Raw genomic sequence first — 24010 nt, 5'->3', positions numbered from 1 at the left:
CAACCGCCAAAAGTGGGGGGCTCCCACAACACCACCCAGGCCTCAAATGTGGAGGGCTCCTGCCACAGCACCCAACCGCCTAAAGTGGGGGGCTCCCACACCACCCAGGCCTCAAAAGTGGGGGGGCTCCTGCCACAGCACCCAGCCCCAAAAAGTGGGGTGGCTTCCACCAGAGCAGTCAGGCCACAAAAGTGGGGGGCTCCCACAAATGCCTATCTCTCAAAAGCAGGTCAGCTCTGTGGAGGCTGCTACTATATCACTTCTCACCCTTTCCTGGTTCTTTGGTTCCCCCAAATATAAAATCCTGCCAATACTGATTTTACTACTATATTTATCTAGGCCAGAGTACAGACAGTCCCTCACTTAGGAGTGGTTTGACTTAGGATATTTCAACATGACAGTAGGATGAAAATGATACACATTCATAGAAACATACTTTTAAGTGACGATACAACTCTTCTGTTTGTCACTTTCAGTACAGTATTCAATCAATTACATAAGATATTCAACGCTTTATTATAAAATAGGCTTTGTGTTGATAATTTTGCCCCAACTCTAGGCTAATGTCAGTGTTCTGAGCATGCTGAAGGCAGGCCACGCTATGCTACAATGTTTGGTAGGGTAGGTGTATGAAATACATTTTTGACCTATGATATTTTCAACTTATAGTGAGTTTATTTGGATGTGGCCCCATCATAAGTCAAAGAGCATCTGTGTAGGACAAAGGGGGGAATATAACAACATTTCATTATTTCAATAAATTGTACCTCTCAGAATTGTTCCCTCTGAATTCAGAATTCCATTAGCATTCTAGGCCACGTTCTGCCACTCCACTCTTGTGAGAGAGGCACTCCACCCAGCTGTATTTCTTTTTATCTGTGTCTGTAAAACGGTAAACTCCTTGAAGCTATTTCCACTGCAGTCTTTGTACATAAAACAACAATTTAACACTTGCTGTAATTGCTTTAAAAATATGCGCACACACACACATTGGTCATTTAATTTTTATTTACCCTTAGGTCATTCAAGTAATTGGTATAATAACTTTAAAGGTAAATCAAATCTTATTAACACTCTCTAAGTACTTTAAAAATCTGAAGTCAATGAGTATTTGTGTGAAGTATTACTATTAGGAAGAAACACACAGAAACATTTTAATATCTGGTTCCTGAAAAAGGTTTTTGACTTATTTAGTCTCAGGAAACTCTGTTGGTTTCGATTCTTCCAGGAAATAGGACTGTCTGAGGAAACTGCTAGAGGAGTTTAATATGGTTTAGGCTGTGAATTATCGATACACTCATAGCTACAATTCAAATGAGAAACTACCCAGAAACTGTAACACGCAATGACTTTCTTGGTTATTAGGATATTAAGATGCCTGCAGGCTGCTCACAGATTTGCTGGGGAATCCACCCAGGTCCCCCACTGGGAGTGAGCCTGCTGTGCAGAGAGGTATGCCCTGCACTGAAATACTTGATGGTCTGGTCTGAATTTTCAAAGGACCAGAGTGGCTTTATGACCAGGACCAAATGTCACATAAATATCAATTGGCTTAAAAACACATTGACCCTCTATTTGGTCATAAAATTATTAGGCACTATGGGGAGGAGGAGATAAATAAGATAGGCTCTAACCATATGCTAACATAAAAATAAAAGAGTAGGAGAAAAACAGAGATAGGAAGGAGTAAGAGTTCAGAAAAAGAGAACGGATGTGACCAAGAGTAGTCAAAGAAGGTTCTAAAGAAAATGTAAGAACCAGAGCAGAGGCCTGAAGGAGGAGGAGATTCAGATGTACAAAGAAGAGACAGCACACCCCGCAGGAGGCCCCTAGTGAGCAGGGGCACAGGTTGCATGGAGGGATGCACAGAGCATGAGCAAGGACTGCAAACAAACCTGTTAAAGTAAGTGTTCTGCTCTCTGGTTTTTTCTTCCTTTGGGTTTTTTCTTTATCTTTTTTTTTTTTTTTTTTTCCAGACATGGTCTCACTCTGTCACCCAGGCTGGAGTGCAGGAGTGCAATCATGGCTTGTTGTAGCCTTGACTTCCCCAGGCTCAGGTGGTCCTCCCACCTTAGCCTCCCAGGTAGCTGGGATTACAGGATGCACCACCATGCCCAGCTAATTTTTGTATTTTTAGTGGAGATGGGGTTTTGCTATGTTGCCCAGGCTGGTCTTGAGCTCCTGGGCTCAACTGATCTGCCTGCCTTGGCCTCTCAAAGTGCTTAGATTATAAGTGTGAGCCACCGCGCCTGACAGTATTCTGTTCTCTGCAGCTAAACATTTAACATAGGCCATCCTATGCCATAGGCCCATTCCCATTATCGTTGTCTCATTTAATTACTCTCAATGAGTAGAAGTTATAATACGGCAAAAACAAAAGCTATAGCAAAAAATATTTATATGACCAATAGGGCAGTAGTTCCTGTGGCGCAGAATCTACACAGTCATCAATCCCCTTTCCTGCAGCAGCAACATTCCTGGACTTGGAAGACAAAAGCTACCTTGGAGCTGGGATTGCAGGAAAACAAAATAACAACCCCCAAAAAGCCTTATTTCCTCCCAAGAACCAGCATCTGCTCCTTCTTGTTGGCACACAAAGAATTAGAGTGTTAACAGCTAAGACAAAGAGGCCCCGGGTTGATACCAACTTACCTTCAATTTTCCTCCAGCTAAATCTCACCTTTGACTTCACACTTATATTTGAAATAAGTGGTTTAAAACAGTGGGCAGATGAGCCCCAATAGTAAGAAGACTACCATACTTATGTGTTTGCCTATTTGCTATGCTATTAAATATTCAACAATGTATGTGTAGGATTTAAGTGATCATTTTCTCTTTGTATGGATATGAGCATACTGATAAAGCTGTTCCCATAAGGGAAATGCTGTTCTCACCAGCAAGCCAGCCTCCAGACTCTTTCAAAAGAGCATTAAGTTGCGTCCTTCATGGATTTAGATGGCAGAGATAGCGTTTCTATTTAATCATCTGCTCACCACAAAAGGAAGGCACACTAACTTCAGCAGGAAAAGTGTACATTAAATTACTTCTGAAACTCCCCAAAGATTAAGGCTTGTAGGTTTGGGATTGCATTACAATTAAGTAATAATGGAAGAGAAATCATGTCTTTTGATCAAATAATGCATTAATCCTACCCTACACAGAGTAATCTTATTCACTCTCTGGGAATGTTGACTTTTTGAGCTAATTTTTATTTCTCATTCCACAGGACAGGAAACAGGGACAGAGAGAAAGAGAGCGGCAGGCATCAAGGAAGACAATGGGCAGAAAAGCACCCTGAAAAGCTCCCTAATAGGAATTAGTATTTATTACAGCACAGAGAAAATCCCAGGTGGTTTTAACGGTAGGGTGTAGTCATTTCTTAAGGTTCAGCACACAGAAGGCATTTTCTGCAGAAAAAAATTACACATTGTCCAGGAACCCCAAATTCATGGGACCAACTACTTTGGGCTGGGCCAGGTTGCAGCTTATGAATGCTCTTTAGAAGTTAAGACCAGGGTTCACCAAGCAATTAGCAGAACATCCAGACTCTCCAGGGAGGTTTTTGAGAACAAGTTTTTCAAGCACTTTAGAAGCATTTATATATACCTAACATGCCATTAATCATTCTTATCTGTTCATTAAAGCACTCTCCCTTAGGACCTCCACTTGCCAGGTCTTTCTCAGCCTGGTGCTTTTTATCTATATACCTGAAAAGTAGTCCATTTCTTTTCAAATATATTTTATAATTAAAATACTTCATTAATTCACATGGGTGTGCTCCAGCAATTAGTCTGCATTTTCAGAGTTTTATTAAATATACAGAAAGGCCATTCTCTTGAGGGTCTTTGTAGAAACTAACCAGGCAACTCAAGTCTGGTTTCGGAATACATTTTCACCATCTGAAAGATTTCAGAGCTATTACTCACATTGTGTTATCAAACTCTTGTCCGTATCCACACATGTTGCCTTCTTCCGTCCCCCACCAAAAAGGGAGTGCAATTTCAATTCACTTTACGATCTAATTGATCTAAACTAAAGGTGGAGGGGAAATCAGATACTGTAACATCCGAAAGCAATTAGTTTGAAATGTCATGTCAGTCGGGATATGACTATACCTCTGCCTGTGACTCTCTGACACCCACGTCAGGGCCTCTGTTGGTCCCTGGGTCGGTCCATCCCAGCGCAGCTGGCAGCGAAGCTCCAAGCAGTGTGAGATGCAGCCAAAAGCCTCCTGGTTTCATTTTGTTGAGTCTGTTGAAGAAATGACAAATGCTGAGAATAAAACATTGTGAGATGGACATAGTAAGTCACAGTGAGTTAGTATGTGTTCCCCAGAATCAGATAAATCTGGGTTTAAATCCTGGCACCAAACTTCTGTTATACCTTGGAGAAGTTACACGACTTCTGGGCCTTAGTTTACTTATTTCTAAAATGGCAATAATGCATACAGCAAAAGGCTTTTGTGAGGATTGAAGGAGTCAGTTTCAGGCATAGAGTAAGAACTCTATAAATGCTATCTCTTATGTGGAAACCCATTTGAAATGCCACCTACAATTACATCTATAAGAACAAACCAAGGTGAGGCAGCTGGGTCACCACTATTAGGTTGCCATATATCCATCCACACCTCAGTTTTCAGAGAAAGCATTTGGGGCTGGGCACACAATTAGTACTGCAGAAATGATGATTATGGCTGGGTGCGGTGGCTCATGCCTGTAATCCCAGCACTTTGGGAGGCCGAGGCGGGCAGATCACTTGAGGTCAGGAGTTTGAGACCAGCCTGGCCAACCTGGTGAAAACCCATCTCTACTAAAAATACAGAAATTAGCTAGGCATGATGGCTGGCTCCCAAGTAATAATCCCAGCTACTCGGGAGGCTAGGGCAGGAGAGTCACTTGAACTCAGGAGGTTGCAGTGAGCCAAAATTACGCCACTGCCCCTCAGCCTGGGCAACAGAGACTCTGTCTCAAAGAAAATAAATGATGATTAAAAATTATGTTACAGCTAGTGCTCGACTTACGACCACGGTCGGGACCGCGGACCGGTCGTAACACAATTTGGTCGTAAGTTGAGTAGGCTATATGTACAGTTGAAATGGTGCACGTGGAGATGGTAGTGCTGCCAGAAGCTGTTCCGCAATGTCGTACGCCCAGCTGGGCAACGTTTGTGCTGCCAGACGCGGAGCGGTCGTGGTTAGCGATTGTGGTCGTAAAGTTGAATGGTCGTAAGTTGCATAGGTCGTAAGTCGATCAATACCTGTATATCTCTAGCACATCATTTGCAGCTGACACCTCAGTTTACAAGACAGTAAGCTTCAAAATGGCATCATAAGGTCTAATAACTTAGTTTCAAGGCCAACCATGTTTGCAGCAGAATCTAAGCATTCAATGATAATGGAATTTCAATAACCTTTAAGGTGTTTCCTGAGGCTCACTTGATAGCATTATTGTATACAGTCCTAAAAGGCAAGAAGTGGGCAATTCAAGGTAATCACATAATTACATGGATGAAGAAACTAAGGATCAGCTACAACAAATATTCGAGTCCGAATCATGTGCTAAGCATTGTGCTAACGAAATGAGGACACAGACTATTTTGTCTAGTAAGCTGCACTTTTTTGGAAAAAGTCTTCCACTGTGAATGGAGTCTAACCATCATTTCAGTATTCTGATTAGGGAACAGAACCAGATACAACTTATTATGCAGTACTCAGAACTCTTACTCAAGGAAATTTTAGGGGTTACTGATTTCTGCTTGTACCACACAATTTAGTGCTAAATCACATATGGTCCACACTGCATCCTGATCTAGCCTGGTGAGATAAAAGCACTGGAGCTCCTTGGAGGCCAGCACCTGGCATGAACTGGCCTAGGGCTGGTCCAGAGCAGACAGCCAAGTCAGGAAGAACTGGGTGCTTGAGGGACCGGGCAGTCCATCCCAGCTCACTCCCACAGTCAACAGCTTTGGAGCATCTCTACTTTAGACAATGGGGTGGAAGTTGTCACAGTCACTAGTGCTGAGGCCAGGCTGTCAAACAATTACACTCCTGCCACATTCCAGGTTTTGTTTGGCTGTCATCCACATCCAAAGAGAGCTGCCTCTCCACATTTGCTTTATGTCTCCAGCTTGAGACATAAATGCCCACAGGGTGGAAAAGTCAGACTCAAAATTGTGGGCCCGTAACACTGGCTATGAAAAAGCAAGGTTATAAGTATGACTATCTTTGAAGAGAAGATATCTGCTTATTTTAAAAAGAGTCCATAAACTCCCACTCCTATGTCTATTTCTTCGGTCACTCATCTTTGACATCTGCTGACAAGGCTGAGCTACTGGGGAAAGAGTCTGGGTGGCCAGGAAATATAATCTGAAGGTTACAGTCTTGCTGCCAGCACCCGCCCGACGCTCTGAGGAAGGCAGAGTTGAGAGGAATAGTGTCGCTTCAGCTGCCACCCAGGAGAGGACAGTGAGGACTGCAGCAGTTATGGCACCCCCTCCCCAGTCGCCTCTGCACTCCTAATCCAGTGCTCCAGCTAGGATGTGTGAAATCTTACAGGGAGGAAGAGCAGGAAAAAAAAATCATGTTCAGCACTAAGAGAGAACAAAAATGTCTTCCCCTAACTGCAACCTATTTTTCTAAAAATAAATAAGGTAACTCCCTGTTCTCCATAAGTGATCCTCTTCTGGATACAGATCTACTTTCCAGAGACTGCAGAAAGCAGCTAGTGGATTTTGGGAATTTTTCAAAACCAGCTATAGGAATTTAAGCTAGAACTAGAAAGACATTGCTTCTTACTCTCATTAATTTTTTCCTATTTATGTACTATCAAACATTGCTCACAGAGTAAGCACACAGAGTGAGGTCTACTTTTCTCCCTTCCTGTGCCTCCTAGCTCACATAAACTGAAAACAGCAAGATAATCCTAATTTATTCTAGTTAATGCGCAGATATCAACTCCTGGAGTTATGAAATATACAAGCCACAAAATATGGTATTTAACTTTTAATCTGCTTTCTAATCTAAGACCAATTATGTTTTATGTTTTGGTGCTAATGGGTAGCATTAAAATAAAATCTATTCAACTGTGATTTTGGCAAGCACCAAATCAGTTCATAAAAGGATGCACCAAGATTGCTGGTTTCTGAGTTGTGTTTCAGGAGCCCCAAGATCCAAGCATGGAGCTCGGCCTGGAGTTGCCTCTGGTTTTATCTGGTTTGTGTTTACATTTCCTGTAAGATTTTATTTGGAAACAGGAAAACACATGAACCAGGCCAATAGTTTAGTAGAAATACTCCTGGGGAGCTTGTTTGTAAAGTTTAGCTCGGTCTGTCTACCACTAGCTCTGATTTCATTTGCACTGTGGATGTGTTTTAGATGTCATTTTATACTTGTAGTGATTGACAATTCATTACGTCTACAGCACCAACAGCCTGGAAATTTACAGCTCAAGTTTTATGACAGTTCAGTTCATAAAAAAGAATTAATATTGGGTCTAAATCAATTTTGATTATCTGTCTAGTAACCAAATAGAGACTATCTATTTGGTTAACACATATAGCAATTACGACATGTCACGTACTGTTCTAAACACTTTGCAGTTATTAACTCATAACCCTCCTTTTTCTACTGCATGAAGGGGGCAATGATTATCTCACAATCAGATCACAGAGGAGATAGGGTCACAGAGAGGTTAAGGACTCTGCCAAGGCCATGTGGCAAACATGCGGCAAAACTGAGATTCCAAGGCAGGCACACAGACCCATGACACCTATTCTCGTAACTCCCACCTTCTGCTGCCTGTCAACATTTACCAATGTTTTGTTTTGATAAACAATTGTCTTTAGTATAATGAGGAAAATCTAGAGGCAATAAAATAGGAGGCCCTGGCCCCAAGACTCTCTTTTCCTCTGAAAGCTGCCGAGAGCTGCCCTCCTCCTCATGTCTCCGACTGAGGGGGAAACAGCCAAGCTGCTCGCCCTTAATTTCCACACTGGGATGGGGGCCCCTAGGCAGACTCTCCTCAGTCCTCATTGCTGCTCTATGTATGGGCCAAGAGAAAACATGGTGGAAGGAAGGGAGGGAGGAAGGGACACCAACCATGAAAAGATGCACAGAATCTCAGGCTCAGCTCACGGACAGCACCAGCATACGGCTATATGGCTAGTTACTTTGGAGAAGTGAATCTGTTAACAAATTAATTACTTCTCAAATCAAATAGCGCTACCAGCCTTCAGATAGAGGCGAATGCAAGAATATCCCCATTATAGAATTGGGAAGGTGCCATCCATAAGGTCACAAATCTCCCTTTTTAAACTAGAGCTCCTTTTGAGCTCAATTTAGGTTAATAAGTTTCATTCAATCCCTTCTAAGTCATAAGTATTAATTATACAGCTATCTGGGACTGTCCACATATAAACAGCTGAGACTACTTTTTCTTCCAAACAAGTCGTTAAGCACACTGACTTGATACTTAAGGCATCTTGTTTGAAAGGGAGGTATTTCATTGCTTCCCCTGTGGTTTCCTACCTGAGCTTTGAGATTCGCCCAGTCAGGAGAACCTGGTGCTAAACTGGCTGCTGCATAGATAGGACACCAGGGGACCAGAAGGTGGAGGAATACACCCAAGGTTCCAGCAGAAATCAGTGGCCAGGCCTACGCTGGAACCCAGGCATCCCGCCCCCGGGGCAACTGTTTGGTTTTGTATATTATCGCACACCGACATCTAGAGTAGAATTTTGCATTCTCTGTTTAGAGAGGCAAATTCTGATTTTCTCAATGCTGGGGGACCTCCACTAGATCGTCTACCTCTTTGTGAAAACCACAGGATTTTCAGGTGCTCTAAAATAAGCTGATATCTGTGCTATTATTTATCTGTATTTAGAATTATAGAGGTACTACAGTTTGGTATGAAGTAACATTCCAAATACTGGCTTGCTTTTTGAAGAAAGTTGAAAAAGCATGGCATAGGAATATAAATTGTTAAAGAGAAATAGGTATTCATATGAAAATTCCAAAATCTTCTCCACCTGGAGAACACACACAGGCATGTAAGCTGTCTTTACTGACCAAGTTCGCAGGACAAAGAGAAGAAATGCCATTAAACTGGTAATGAGTTCAATACAAGCTTCTCTTTCTATCCTAGGAACCAGCCCTGTTGGGAAGAAGGGGAATTCTGGCCTTCATAGTTTTGGTGGCACTGTTCATCCATTATTCTCTCTTAGCCTCTCTCCCAGAACTCGCTAACTTTAGCAAACTAGCCATTAAGGATTAGCCATACAGAAATGGCTTCTCTTTGTAACCAGCAGGACCAGAAATGGCCTTGAAGAGAACGTCAGGTTTGTGGCCCCGAAACATCTGCATTCTCAATCTTTCCAAATGAAGAAGTATCTGCCCTATACACACTGTAGGTGTGTAGCATTTTCTACATGGCATGTTGGCAATCCACATAGAAAAATCAACTGCAACCACCAAAACCCTGGAATTCTCTTCTGCATGCCTGCTCAAATTTAAAAGGAAAAAAAAGCTACATCAACTCCAACTTCAAGCCATGTAGCTGTATGGGATCTTCTGAAAGGCTTAGGTCCCTAGTGTTGATTTGTGAGTGTTTTAGAAAAAAAGAAAGTGGTACAGATTTCCTAAGACAGACCCTAAAATATCAACCCAAGGAAATTAGGCATGGAAATATGGCAAGCTAACCTTGCAGCAAACCATAATGAAGTAAAATTGCATTTCCTATTAATTATCTACTCTATAACATTAGTTAATTCTTCCCCAAACTTGATAAATTAGATGCCTAAATTATTCTACATGCCATGTATAAATCTATGATATTCCTATTTACCATGAAGTTTAACACAGACACACATGTGACTTCCAATAACCTTTATTCTTCCAACCTTCAGCTTATACCTCCTAAGTACCACATGCTCTTGACTGCAGTTCTATTTTATTTGAAGTTCTTTAAGAGACAGAAAATGTAGAGAAAGATGTGCTCTTGAAATATCTAATTGAATTAAGCCAGGAAGCACACAATTGACCACACATAAGCAACTCAAGAAGGTTGAGTTTACAGAGAAACACTCAAACAAGACAAGGTAGGAATTAAGGTAGTTTTATGAAATAATGACTATTCAATGCCCGTCTCTGAATATAGTGTTAAGTTAAAGGATCATAACATGAAGGTCACATTTAAAAAATTTTACAGCCCTTAGTAAAAGGAAAAAAGTCCTCTGTGACTGACTGGTCATGCTGAAAAAATCCAACCTCCTCTTCCATCAGTCATCTCCAGGGCAGAACCAAAAGGATGAAAGTTCTCCCAATACCCAGAAAAACAAGCTGACCCCTTTCTGGAAGAAAAAGAGCTTTCCTGGAATCAACAAAAATTGAGGATGATCATAAAATAGAGAGAAAAAAGCACTAGGGCAACTCCAACATTACATCAAAGTGGACTATTTTCTTGTGTGAACTTTGGCTCAGTCTGAAGTCTTGGGAGAGGGCAGTGCCTTTTTTTCCTAGGATGGGAGGGAAAAAGCTAACATTTCAGCCGAGTATGGCAGAAATGGTCTAGTGATGCTGCAGTGTCTCCTTCTTACAACACTAAGATGGGAAGCAGACACGTGAGCTGTAGGGCATCTGCTCAAGGGTCCGGCTTGAGCTACTGCCTGAGAGTTGCTGCGGCTCTGGAGTCTCAGAAGTCGCAACATTCATGCCTCTGACCATTCCCTTCCCAGGTGGACCCCTCAACAGACCCAGACCCAGAGCCTGTCCTGGGGGCCAGGCACAGAAACTGGCGCCAGGCCCCCAGGATTAAGACGACCTTGTTAAAAAGCATCCCTGGTTTCCCCTAAATTTGGCAGTAGGAAAATAACTTGGGACTTTCGAGAAGAGTCTTAGTCACTCCGGGATCCATATTCTCCCCTCACAGATTGTGATACAGGCCTGGTGAACATTTTCGCTGGCATTTACCTCGCCACCTCCTATTGAAATTCTGTTTACGTTTGGCCCAGAGAACCTGGACGGATGTTTGTGTCTCGGAGGCCCCATCTGGAACAATTCCTGGTGCACAGGCTCGCAACAAATTTACGAAGGGAACAGACCAAGCTGCCTGCGCTGTTTTTCACCGGCGGAAAGCTCGGAGGAAGCGACACCTAGAGGGGAGCGGCGGCCTGTGGACGCGGCATTCATCAGTGTCGGGGGCCCAGGCCTCGAGCGAGGGCTGCTGGACAGCGCTGCGGCACACGCTCTCCCGCCGCGACAAGGACCTGGCCTGCCCGCCCCTCCGCCCCGCACATTCCCAGTGCACTTGCCGCGCTTCCAGAAGGCTCGCCGCGCTCGGGAAACCGGGAAACCTCACTGCCTCGGCGGCTTTCCGCTCCCGCAAGAGTTGTGGGCGTGAAGTCCTCAGGTGTCAGGCCTCAGGTTGGTGCCGCTTTGTTGGCTGCAGGGAACCCCAAAGACTCGCACCGTGCTAGTCCCCAAACTCGAGGTGACACGCGCCCAAAGCGGAGTGCTGTGCCTGCCTGGTCCAGACCCTCCGGAAACTCAGAACTCGTCTTTGCTTTGCGGGGGCAAGGAGGGCGGAGATCATCCACAGTGTCAGCTCTCTTAGGACCAAGCCTCCAGCCCGAACGCCGAACACCCCCAACACACTGCTCCCTAGACACCCTCCAGCGGGTAACCCGGGCTGCTCGCTCGGGGCAGCAGCCGGCTCCGCACTAGCAGCACCGCCGGCTGCCTGGAGTCGGGTCGTGCCGGAATTCCCTCCTCCCCAGCGGCGGACCCCGGGGTATCCGGGGCCAGGCGAGGCGCAGCGGGCCCTTTGGGCTGCAGCGAGAAAACGCAAGTTTCCCCGCAAAGCCGCTGGGGGAGGTGCTGAGAATGCCTGCCCCGCGCCTCAGCCCAGAGCCAAGGGCACTGGGTCCTGGCCGAGGGGCCGCTCGGGGTGCTAAGCCCAAGAGCGGCGCCTGCAGGATTTCGGGGCCGGGCGCGAGCTGCGGGTTCGGCCCGAGCGCTTCTGCGTGGCGCCCCGCGTGCCAACCGGGTCACTCCTCTCCCCACCGCAGACCCCGGCCACGAGCCTCGGAGCCCCAGCCTCTACCTCGAGTCCTGGCCTCGACCAGGGTAGCCTGCCGAGCCCTGGCCCGGTGGTCCCTTGCCCGCGGCCAGGCAGGCAAACTTGACTCTCCCGGCGCAGGCAGTAAAGACAAGCAAGCGCCCGCGCCGGGCCCTGCAGCAAGATGCGGGGCTACGGGCGCCGGGACCCCAGTGGGGCGCAGAGGGACCGGCTGGTGGCGGTGGCAGCGCCAGCGGCTTGGCACCCTCCCCACGCCCGTTCCCGAGCTGCGCCCGCGTACCTGAGACGGCCGGGGCCGAGGGGAAGACCAGGTGGCCAGACTCGGGCGGGAGGGAGGGAGCGCCCCGAGGCGGTGGCGGCGACCCGGCCCCGCGTCCTTCGGCTGGTCTCTCGGGCTGTCGGCAGGTCCCGGGCTCGCTGGAGGCTGTTGAGGCTCCAGCTCCCTGAGCCGCCGTTGCCCGCTGCTGTGCCACCGCCGCCGCGGCTGCCCTATTTCTGCCGCCGGGACTGGAGCCCGTGACGTCACCCTCCGGGCCCCGCCTGCCCAATCGCCGCCACCTGTGCGCGCAGCCCGCCCCCCAGCCGGTCAGACCCGCGCGGCGGCCACGGCAGGTGCGCGGAGAGGGCGGGCGCGCACGCGGGGCGCGAGGACTCGGGAGCGATGGAGCTAGACATCTAGGGCCCGGCGGGAGGAGTGCCGGCTTAGCGCTCCTGCCTCTGGCTAGCGTGGAGCTCGGCAAGTGACAACCTCTCTCTTCACCTCTACTCCCCTCCAGGCTCCTTTCCTGGCCGGGTTCCCCAAGGCTGTGCTCTCTAGGCCCACAGAGGGTCTCTGAATCCTCGGCCATTGCTTGTGGAGCCCAGGCGGGCGGGTACACCACAGCAAGAGAGCTGTCCTTGGGGCAAAGTGGGTGAAACCCCCCGCGGTTGAGACCCAACAACCTGTGAAACAGCTAAGTTTTTCTTCCTCTTTTCTGAATCTTCCCGCTTACAACTACAGAATCTTAAGACATTCTGGTCATAGAGGGACAATCCTGAGTGACATTTGCCTACCTGACCTAGCTGGGCCCAGAGGGTCCCTTCTCCCTTAGAACAAGACATTTCTCCCTTCTGATCCCGTCCCCAAGCCTGAGGCTCCCAGACTTTTCTGGATCCCTCTTTAACATTCACAGCTTTTGAGATCAGTCTTGGTTCCCGAATAAACTGGAAACACCTTCGTAACAACTAGGGCTTCCCAAATGGTCATACTGTAGCCTCAGTCTGGTGGGAAACTTAGGAGGGAGCCCCTACCCAGGCCAGACTGATGGCTAGGAGCCTTTCCGAAGACCTGCCTCCTGTTCTGGCTGCGTGGGCACCAGGGGCCTTCCTAGCTTAGGTGAACAGTGTCCTGCCCATTCCTCTGTGATTTCTCCTGGCCTGGGGGAGGTGACAGAGGGGATTTTTCTGAGGATTAAGTTAGTTAAATATCAGAAGAAAAAGAATAATGGAAGGCTGACATGAAGAAAGAGGCGTTACATTTGTTTTTTCCTTCCACAAATTTTCCTGCAACTGAACCCCTCCTATGCACAGGCACTGTGCTATTAATAGCTGCTAGAGACACAGCAGTAAATGGGCCAGCGTGGTCCTGACATCATAGTTTTGGTCTCGGGTCCAGCTCTCTGTCTATCACTGCCCAGCTATGTAATGCAAAGCCAATCATATCTCTGCTATAGGTATCAGTTTCCCCACTTGTAAAATGAAGGGTTGGACAAAACCTGGTTGACTTCCCAGGTGGATACCATGATTTGTACTCAGAAGGATAGAGGCTACTCCATCCTCAGTGACCCTGGGCCTTAGCCAGCGTGATGCTCTCTCAGATTTGACTATGAATCTTTGCCAAGGCCACCATGACTGAACTTCTGAGGCTGGCTAGAGGCCAGATTCTCCACAGCAGCACTGGGGAAAGGATGGCACTTTTCATCTTGGGGAACAGAAAAGAAAAACTGAGCATAAAAGGAAGCAGAGAAGTTTGGAAATGTGCTGTGCCTCCCTCTGAAATTTAATTCTAAGTCTGTGGTCAGGAAGGTACACCATGGCTTACAGGCTGGATTCAGCTCTCCTCTCAGACATGAGGTGTTTGGAAAAGCAGATTTCTGTTCTCAGCTCTGATCACAAAGTCCCTGAGTCAGCCTAGTGGCCTTATTACATAATCAAAACAGGACTTTGTGTATTTTTTGTTTTTTTAATAACTCAAGGTCATATGTAAATCAGGGTCTGTAGATTGACCAAGATCAGAAATAGCTCTGTTTAATGCACTGAACAGGCGCTCAACTTCTACAAGCTTCCCAAAGAAGTAAAAGAAGGTAGTTGCTGCAACCATATGTATGGAATATTCCATAGAGAGAGTGCTAACAGCTGAAGTGAGCTGTTGTGACTACTGTGCATAAAATAAGAGTGAAATTAAAAGTCACCTTGGAATGAGAAAGGTGAAGTGTGAATGACAAAATAAAACAAGGCTCCAGGGAAGCATCATCAGATGCCAGTAGACCTTGACACCTCTTTGAATTGCTCTGTGCTTTTACCTCTCAGTGCAAATTTTTGTTTAATAGTGCGCCCCAAATTGGAAAATAGGCTAGATTTCACACAGAGAATTTCAAAATTTGCCTGAAACCCTGTTTCAGAATTTGCAAGCATACTGATTCTCAATGGCCAACTTGGATTCTTGGGGGAAAAAATTGGTTAAGTTTAGAATTTCATATAATTCAGTTAAGTTTGGAATAGAAGAACCAAAAGAAAACATAAATTCCTATTAATGCCCCCAGTCCCACTCTCATGATTGGTGAGTGGTTCAGCCAGAGATACACATAAAAAAGTTATTAATATACTTTTACAAGATCAAAAAGTTTAAGCAACCCAAATGTTTCTTTACTTTACCAGTTTAAAATCTTTTTTTTCTATTCTTACCAAAAACACAACCATATGATGAAAAACTACTGCCAAACAATGTGTGTCTCTTTTAGGTCATTTCAGATTACACCTGCACATCAGAATACCCAGAGATGACATATAGCCATGGGGATCAGGAGGAAGCAAGGCACTTTCTCCAGATCCAACCAAAAGTATCTGCTTCACTAACTGTGAGTCAGCTACTCCTGGGAGTCCCCACTAGGCTGGTCAAACATTGCCTAGAAATACCCATTAGAAACCAGACTAGGAAGTCATGTGAGAAGGTGGGAAAAGGCAAGAAACAGTCTTCCTGGTCTTGCATAATTTAGCATTCTGCTGCCTGTTCAAAAATGATTTTGTAAATCTTTAAACCAAACCATGCATTTACTAAAGAGTCCGCCCTGTGCTTAGGAGAGCCTAGGATGGGAGGCACAAAGGGGGACCTCTTTCCTGCCGCAGCCTCAAGGGCTCAGTGAGCCTGGGAGAGTCACATCTTTTCCAGATCTTGTTTTCTTTTCTCTCAATTGGGAATTGGGGATCGGTAGGTGGGAGGCAGTCATACTAGATGAACATCTAAGACCATTTTCAACTCTAAAAGTCTATGCCTTTATTTTGCCAATATTTATAGAAGTTCGGTTATTCTGATCTAAACAGAGCCATGATGTTGAAGTTTTCCTCTAAGTCTAATATTAATGCTTATTTTAAAGATAATTCATTAATCATCTAGAAATTAAGAGAATGTAGACAGTAAGTTCAAGATCCTAGACCTAAGATCACACACACATCATTGTTTTTAACTTCAATTCAGGGAGAAAAGTAGCTAGAATGGAGATAAGGTATTCATTCAAGAGACAACTGTGATTGGGGAAATTTTTCAAGACAAAGAAGTGGTATAGAGCAGGAGTTTTAATTAAGAAGTTAGGATAAATGAGAAGATGGAGTGATGGAAAGGGAACTGTGAATGATAAAAATGGAATTGTGAATGGACATAAAACCCTTTAGCATGGCACTGTTACCAAGGCAAATTCCCATCAAACTCCCAGGGGCTGGATTGAAGACACAAGGGGACCAAGAAAGGTGCTAAAAACAGGAGGAATCTGAAGTATGTTACTCTTAAGAATGTACTGTACACAAGGAATAATTGGGGATGAGATGGCCAGGCCTACAAGCCACAAAGTATCATACCTTTCTGAGCATAGGCAAAATGGATGAAAGAGGGAACATATTAAGAGGAGAGTGAAGAGAGGGGCCAATTTCCTTTATTCAAAAGGAATAACATAAATTTTTATCATGACCCTGTTTTCCAGATCATCAGTTTTGAATAGTAAATAATGTGAATATATGTATATATTCACATTATTTGTGAATATATATGTATGCCCCTTATTGGGGATGAGATCGCTCTCTCTCTCTCTCTCTATATATATATATACATATATATATATTTATGTATATATATATATATATATAAATATTAAAGGCAAACTACCTTAGGGAGATTCCATTCTTTTTTTTCCTCTCTCTCTTCTTTTCTTTTTGAGATAGGGTCTTACTCTGTCATCCAGGCTGGAGTGCAGTGGTAGGATCATGGCTCACTGCAGTTTCAACTTTCCTGGGCTCAGGTGATCCTCTCACCTCAGCCTCCCAAGTAGCTGGGACTACAGGCATACACCACCACTCCCAGCTAATTTTTGTATTTTTTGTAGAGATTGGGTCTCCCTAGGTTGCCCAGGCTGATCTTGAACTCCTGGGCTCAAACAGTCTACCCCACCTCAGCCTCCCAAAGAGCTAGAATTATGCACATGAGCCACCTGGCCAGCTGAAGCTCCCATTCTTCTAAATAAACATTCCATTCAAATGAATATGCAATGTTATGATGGGTCACCTCAAGGGCTATGAAGACAACTATCCAACATACACGGGTATAAGATGGTACTGGACTTAGTTGATAGCCAATCTTGATCTGAGCAGCCATTCTGACATTTGACCCTAACTGGACCAGGGCTTTAGACACTTAACTTGCCTTGCTTCCTGGCAAGAATGACACTATGAACTGTTCCATGCCATCTCTACAATCTTAGAGCCAGGTCCCCTCTGCTGTTACTGCCACTACTTCAGATCAAGAAGTCCTGCCTGTGGCACAAACTGACAGCAAGAAACTGGCCTCCATGCCTATGCATTTGTCAGACTCAAGACCTGAGGCTCTGGCTTCCCCAGAGACCTCCTCAGGAGGCTACTCAATACAGCACAGTTAATACTCTGAGGGCTGGACTTTGACCAGTGGGAGACTGGGCACAGGCAGAAACTAGCAGAAAAATTCCCCCTTGCTTCCCTGGATGGTCTCTGTGGAGATGCAGTGCCCCAAGTCTTCTCTGAAGACACCTGGAGGTCCAGCACACACACAGCTGCACTTGTTACAAGGCTGTGGCCTGCTCAGCATTTGAGCTTTCTCCTTTGCACCTGCTTCCCTGGGATTGCCCTTCTCCTTGATAAAGTGTTAGCTTATAAACTTTGCCTCCAGTTCTGTTTTCTAGAGACTCCAGACAGAGAGAAGGAACTGGAAGTGAGAGTGGTGACTTTTCAAGAGGGTAGAGGACAAAGTTCTTTCATGGAGGTGCATAGGCAGAGATGTGATTAAATGAGGGGGTGAGATATGAGAAGATCTAGCTAGTAGGGTGTTTAGGCAGAAGGCCTAGCAGGTGTAAAGAAGGAACTGGCTGATGTAGCTTATCAGAGGGATCCAGGTGAAGAGTTGCAGAAGGAGAGGGCTAGGCAAGGGCCAGATCACACAGGGTCTTGACAAATACAGTCGCCCTTCAGTATCCACAGGTATATGTTCCAAGACACTTAGTGGATGCCTGAAATCACGGATAGTACTGCCCCTGTATATACTAGTTTTTCCTATACATACATACCTATGATAGAGTTTAATTTATAAATTAGGTACAGTAAGAAATTAACAACAATAACATAATAAAATATAACAAAGTTATATGAATATTATATATATCTCTTCCTCTCAAAGTATCTTATTTATGCAATGTTTCAGACCACAGTTGGTAACTCAATCTGTGGAAAGCGAAAGTGAAATCTTAAGGGGAACCGCTGTAAGGACTCTCGATGTGATGTTAGGTGTAAGGAAAGCCACGGCGGGGCAGAAGGTGAAGGGGTAAGCAAGAGAATGATAGGATCTATAGTACGTTTTTAATAGATGTCTCTGGCTGCTGTATGAAGAACAGATTGGATAGAGAGGATAGTGACCAGTGGCAAGAGTGAAAGCAGGAAAGACCAGATTCCCAGCTGTTGAGAGGTGCAAAGTGATATCCAACCCACTGTCATCATCAGTACCACCCAACCAGCACGTAAAGTTTACTGATTGCTAACTATGCCTTGGACACCAGTCCTAGCCCTTTATATGTATTGTTTTGCCTAATCCTCATAACTCTGTAAGATCCCTATTGTATAAATTAAGCTCAAATAAGTTACCCCGTTTATCTAAGGCAATTTGGCTGGCAAATGGCAGAGCTAGAATTTGACTCAGAGCCTGTCCTCCTAATCACTACACAATTCTTTATCAGAACTGTGATACAGAATTGTGTGTGATGGCAGCTGTCACATATCTCAGAATTTATGCACTACAAATAGGAGCCTGGAGAACCTTCTGTTCTGAATCTATTGGTATATTTAAGTAATTGTACTCATCATGAACCCTTGTCATATAAAATCAAAGCCAAACACAAAGTCTAAGAAATTATGGTAGACATTGTTGATTAGATACTCAAATCAGATTTCTCTCTTCTTTTCTGCATATAGAATGTCAATTCCATTCAGGTGTCTCACCTTCAGCATGGTCTAAGCCACTCATGAAACTCTTTTCCAGGAACTTGCCAGTGGTGACCAGGGAGCCCAATTCTGGCTGAGGAGAGGTGAGAGAGTGTCAGCTGGGGAGACGAAGAGGTACACAGGAAGAGGTGGTACCTCTTTTCCCTCTTGATACTGTCATTAAGTATAAGATACCCCTACACCCATGGCCACCAACTTATGACCCTGTAAATGGCTAAGTTGACTCATGGAGGATGGTGGAACAGGGAAAGAAAAGGAACCTAGGTTTTTAATGAGCTGCTGAAATAACCCACTCTACAGCTGTCCTACCTCAGGATTTATTCTCCTTGCTACTTAAATCAATCGAGTTGGGTTTTTCTGTTACTCAAAGTAGAAAGCATACCAAACGAGAAAGAAATCAAAATGTAAATAAAAACCCGATGCATTTTTTTACTGGCTTCAGGCACACAGCATGAGCGGCAAATGCTATTAATATGAGCATCACCACCTTCCATGTGGAGATGTGTTCTGTACATTATTTGCCAAGAACCCCAAGCTGGTCAGAAGTTGAAGTCTCCTGACTCCAACCCAGTGCTGAGACATATGGTAATTCTCAGTTATGCAGAACATTTAATTAACCAGGACCCTCCATTTCCAAATTGCACTAAATAAAAGATAGTGGGCACATAACAACTGACATGAACAGGATGCTTTAAAGCTCACAAATGCATGCATACACATCAGCACTGCCTAGGCATATGTGATTTACAGGTCTTTGAGTACAACCCTCTTCAAAACATTTCAAAATTGTTTTACCATTTTGGTGTAGTGTATAACAAAGGAATAATTTGAAGTTTAAACAAATTATTTCCAGGTATCATATTAAATGTTATCTTCTAAAACTGGCTTTAATGCAATCATTAATAATATTCATGAAATACAGTCATTACAGATAAGTTTCTGTTTTGTATCATTTAACAACAAATATATGATATTTAATTTTTATTTAATTAAATGAAATAAAACATAATTTTCTGACAAACTAAAACATGATGTCGTATCTAGTTTGGGGACAGAATATATACTAAAAAGTGTTTTAGGACTTAAATCCTTGACAGTGCCTCAAGTACAGGCAAAAAACTGTCTTTCATGAATTGGTGTCTAAAATTCTGGAATTTTATGCTTTAAAACAGTACTGTTTTATTTATATATTTTCTATGTTTTGTTTATAAATGGCAGGAGGGGAAAGATTTCAGGCCACTATTTCCAAGCACTCTGCAAATAACATATTGTGGGTGTGGATACAGCCTTTATTCTCAACACATGATAAACCAAACTGAATATAATTATCACTCTATTTTTCTCTTTTTAACACTGTTTTTGAAATATGAAAGACAGCTTGATAGTCTATATATAAGGATTTTTATCAGATGAATGCAATTTACAGATTCGTGAAGGTAATTTTGAAGCAAAACTATAGACTTACCATTTTTTGCTCTTAATTAGCTTGTATTTCATCATCAGGATCCTTATGTTTCTAGTCTTTAAACACAGCCTATTATGGGCACAAATCAAACATATATAACTAAGAAAAACACCAATTGAAAATTATAACAGTCTCAAGCATCCCAGCAGTCAGTGATGTTCAGCCAAGAGATAAACTGAGTAAAGGAATCATGAGTGTCCTCACCTGCCTTCCTCCACCTTACCACTGTGTGTACTTGCTTGTTACAACATCAGGCTTTCAGTCTTTTATTACAAATGAAAAAAACTTCGGTGATCAGGGAACACTTCTACTCTGCTGGTGGCAATGTGAACTAGTTCAGCCACTATGGAAAACAGTGTGGAGATTCCTTAAAGAACTAAAAGTAGAACTATCATTTGATCCAGCAATCCCACTACTGGGTGTCTACCCGGAGGAAAAGAAGTCATTATTTGAAAAAATACTTGCAGACACATGTTTAAAGCCTCACAATTCACAACTGCAAAATCATGGAACCAACGCAAATGCCCATGAATCAATGACTAGATAAAGAAACTGTGGTATATGTACACAATGAAATACTACTCAGCCATAAAAAGGAATGAATTAACAGCATTTGCAGTGACATGGATGAGATTGGAGACTATTATTCTAAGTAAAATAACTCAGGAATGGAAAACCAAACATCGTGTGTTCTCACTGATATTTGGGAACTAAGCTATGAAGACGCAAAGGCATAAAAAAGATACAACGGACTTTGGAGACTTGGGGGAAAGAGTGGGAGGGGGGGAGGGATAAAAGACGACAAATATGGTTCAGTGTACACTGCTTGGGTGATGGGTGCATCTAAATCTCACAAATCACCACCAAAGAACTTACTCATGTAACTAAATACCACCTGTACCCCAATAACTTATGGAAAAATAAAATAAGAAAAAAAAATTTAAATGGCAAAAACCTAATATACCTCTTAGTGGTTTTTAAGTTTTTTAAATTTTGAAATGATTCTAGATTCACATACATTTGTAAGAAATAATATAGAGAGATCTTGTGTACCCTTTACCCCATTTCCTCCAATGATAACATCTTGAAAAACCATAGTATAATATCACAACCAGGTTATCGACATGGATACAGTGAAGATACAGGGCATTTCCATCATAAGAATCTTTTCTGTGGCCCTGTCATACCCATCCCATCCTTCTTTCCCTCTCTCCCTCCCCACTTATCCCTAATCTCTGGCAACCTCCATTTTTTTTTATCATTTTTATAATTTTGCCATTTCAAGAATGTTATGTAAAGGGAATCATACAACATGTAACGTTTGGTAGATTGACTTTCTTTGCTCAGTATAACTACCCTGAGAATCATACAAGTTGTTTCATGTATCAATAGTTTGCTCCTTTGTATGACTGAGTAGTATTCCATGTTATGGAAGTGCCACATTTGTTTAACCACCTGGATTTTTCTATTTTTTGGTGATTACAAATAAAGTTTCTATAAATATTTGTGTACAAGTTTTTGTGTGAACATAAATTTTCATTTTTCTGGGATATATGCCCGTGAGTACAATTGTTGGCTTGTATGATAGTTGCATGTTTACTTCTTTAAAGAAGTGGCCAATTTTGGATAAAAATATTTCATGAAAAAGCCAAAAAAAAAAAAGAAACAGCCAAACTATTTTTCAGAATAGCTAAACTATTTTACCCTCCTACTAGTAACGTATGAGTGATTCCATTTCTCTGCATCCTTGCCTGAATTTGGTGTTGTCACTATTTTCTATTTTAGCCATTCTAACAAGTGTGTAGTTTTAACTTATATTTCTCTAATGGCTAATGATGTTGAACATCTTTTCATGTGCTTATTTGTCATCTGTATACCATCTTTAGTCAAATATCTCTTCATTCTAACTGCATTGTTTGGTTCTTTTACTGTTGAGTGTTGAGAGTTTTTAATACATTCAAGATGCTAGTCCTTTGTGGATGTGGTTTAGAAATGTTTTCCTCCAGTCTATAGCTGGTTTTTCCAATCCCTTAACATAAGGGTCTTTTGCAGAACAAAAGTTTTAAATTTTGATTTAGTCAGATTTATCACTTTTTCCCTTTTGTGGACCTTGCTTTTTGTGTCAATTCTAAATCCAAGACCTCCAAAATTTTCTCCTCTTTTTAAACAAAAGTTTAATAGTTTTACATCTTATAATTAAGTCTGTCACCGATTTTGAGTGAATTTTTATACAAGGTCTGAGACTTAGGATGAAGTTCTTTTTGTTTGTTTGTTTGTTTCCTATAAATGTCCAGCACCATTTGCTGAAAAGGCTATCCTCTGACTTATTTTACATCTTTGCCAAAAATAAACTGGGTAGAAATTGCAAGGGTTCCTGAATAGCCAAAATAATATTTTTAAATGAGAACAAAGTCAAAGGGCTCACACTTCAACACTTACTACAAAGCTGCAGAAATTAAAAGAGTGTGGTACTGGTATAAGGACAGACATATAGACCAAGGGACTAGAATTGAGAGTCCAGAGATACACATCTATGGCCAACTGATTTTCAACAAGGGTTCCAAGACTATACAATGGGGAAAGAACTGTCTCTATGACAATTGACCCTGGGATAACTAGATAGCCACGTGCAAAAGAATGTGTTTAGACCTCTACCTCACACCAAATTTAAAAACTGACTTAAAATCGATCTACAACCTAAATATAAGAAATAAAAACATAAACTCTTGGGGGGAAATCTTCATGACTTTTGATTTGGCCATGTAATTTTAGATATAACATAAAAAGCATGAGTAACAAATAAAAATAAATTGGTGTTTATCAAAATTTAAAAACTTTTGTGTCTCCTTTGTACACAAAATAATTTCATATCAAGAAGCTAAAAAGACAACCTACAGAATAAGATAAAGTATTTGCATATATATCTGATAAAGAATAAGAACTTATATGACTTAACAACAAAAAAGATGAACAACTCAATTAAAAGCTAGGCAAAGGACTTGACCAAACATTTCTTCAGAGAAGATATACCAATGACTGAAAATCTGTGTTAAGGAAATACAAATCAAACCATAATGATATACCACTTCATAACTGCCACCAGGAAGGCTATAACAATATATATTTTTAAAGGAAAATAACAAGTGTTGGTGAGAATATGAATCACTGGAAGCCTCATACCTTGCTGATAAGGATGTAAAATTATTCAGTCGTGAAAGATAGTGTGGTGGGTCCTTAAAAAGGTAAACATAAAATGATCATATGACCCAGCAATTTCATTCCTAGGTATACACCCAAAAGAATTGGAAATAAGCACTTAAAAATTTGCATATGAATGTTCACAGCAGCAATATTGACAACAGCTAAAAGGTGAAAACAACTCAAATGTTCGTCAGTGAAAGAACAGATAAATGAATTGTGGTATATGCATACAATGGAATATTATTTAGCCACAAAAGGAATAAAGTACTGATAACATGCAACAACATAGCTGAACCTCAAAAACAAGTTAAGTGAAAGAAGGCATGCACAAAATGTCACATATTATATGATTCTTTTAATATGAAATATTCAGAATAGGCAAATCCATAGAAACAGAAAGCAGATTTGTGGTTGAAAGAAGAAATAGAGAGTACTTCCTATTAGGTCCGGGGTTTTGTTCTGGGGTAATGAAAATGTTTTGAAACTAGCCAGAGGTGATGATTGC

At 42.8% G+C, this 24010-nt stretch overlaps 1 protein-coding gene across 2 annotated transcripts in view; it reads right to left on the bottom strand.

Annotated features, from left to right (window-relative positions):
- Positions 1-12591, bottom strand: part of FSTL4 (follistatin like 4) — a 424697-nt gene extending 412106 nt beyond the window's left edge. Inside the window, exons 1-2 of one of the 2 annotated variants that reach the window (XM_032252787.1) lie at positions 12352-12591; positions 4116-4251 (exon numbers count right to left, since the gene is read on the bottom strand). In XM_032252787.1, the coding sequence (XP_032108678.1) occupies positions 4116-4241 (126 nt within the window). In that variant the 5' untranslated portion in view covers positions 4242-4251; positions 12352-12591. The remainder of the gene's footprint in view (positions 1-4115; positions 4252-12351) is intronic. The other variant, XM_032252850.1, reaches the window with a different exon arrangement.
- Between the last annotated feature and the right edge of the window lie 11419 nt (positions 12592-24010).

Source organism: Sapajus apella, unplaced genomic scaffold, assembly GCF_009761245.1.
Source record: "Sapajus apella isolate SASKATOON/1434 unplaced genomic scaffold, GSC_monkey_1.0 scaffold1, whole genome shotgun sequence".
NCBI classification, from domain to species: Eukaryota; Metazoa; Chordata; class Mammalia; order Primates; family Cebidae; genus Sapajus; species Sapajus apella.
Note: the sequence above shows the minus strand (reverse complement) of the source record. Positions and strands in the feature narration are given on the sequence as shown.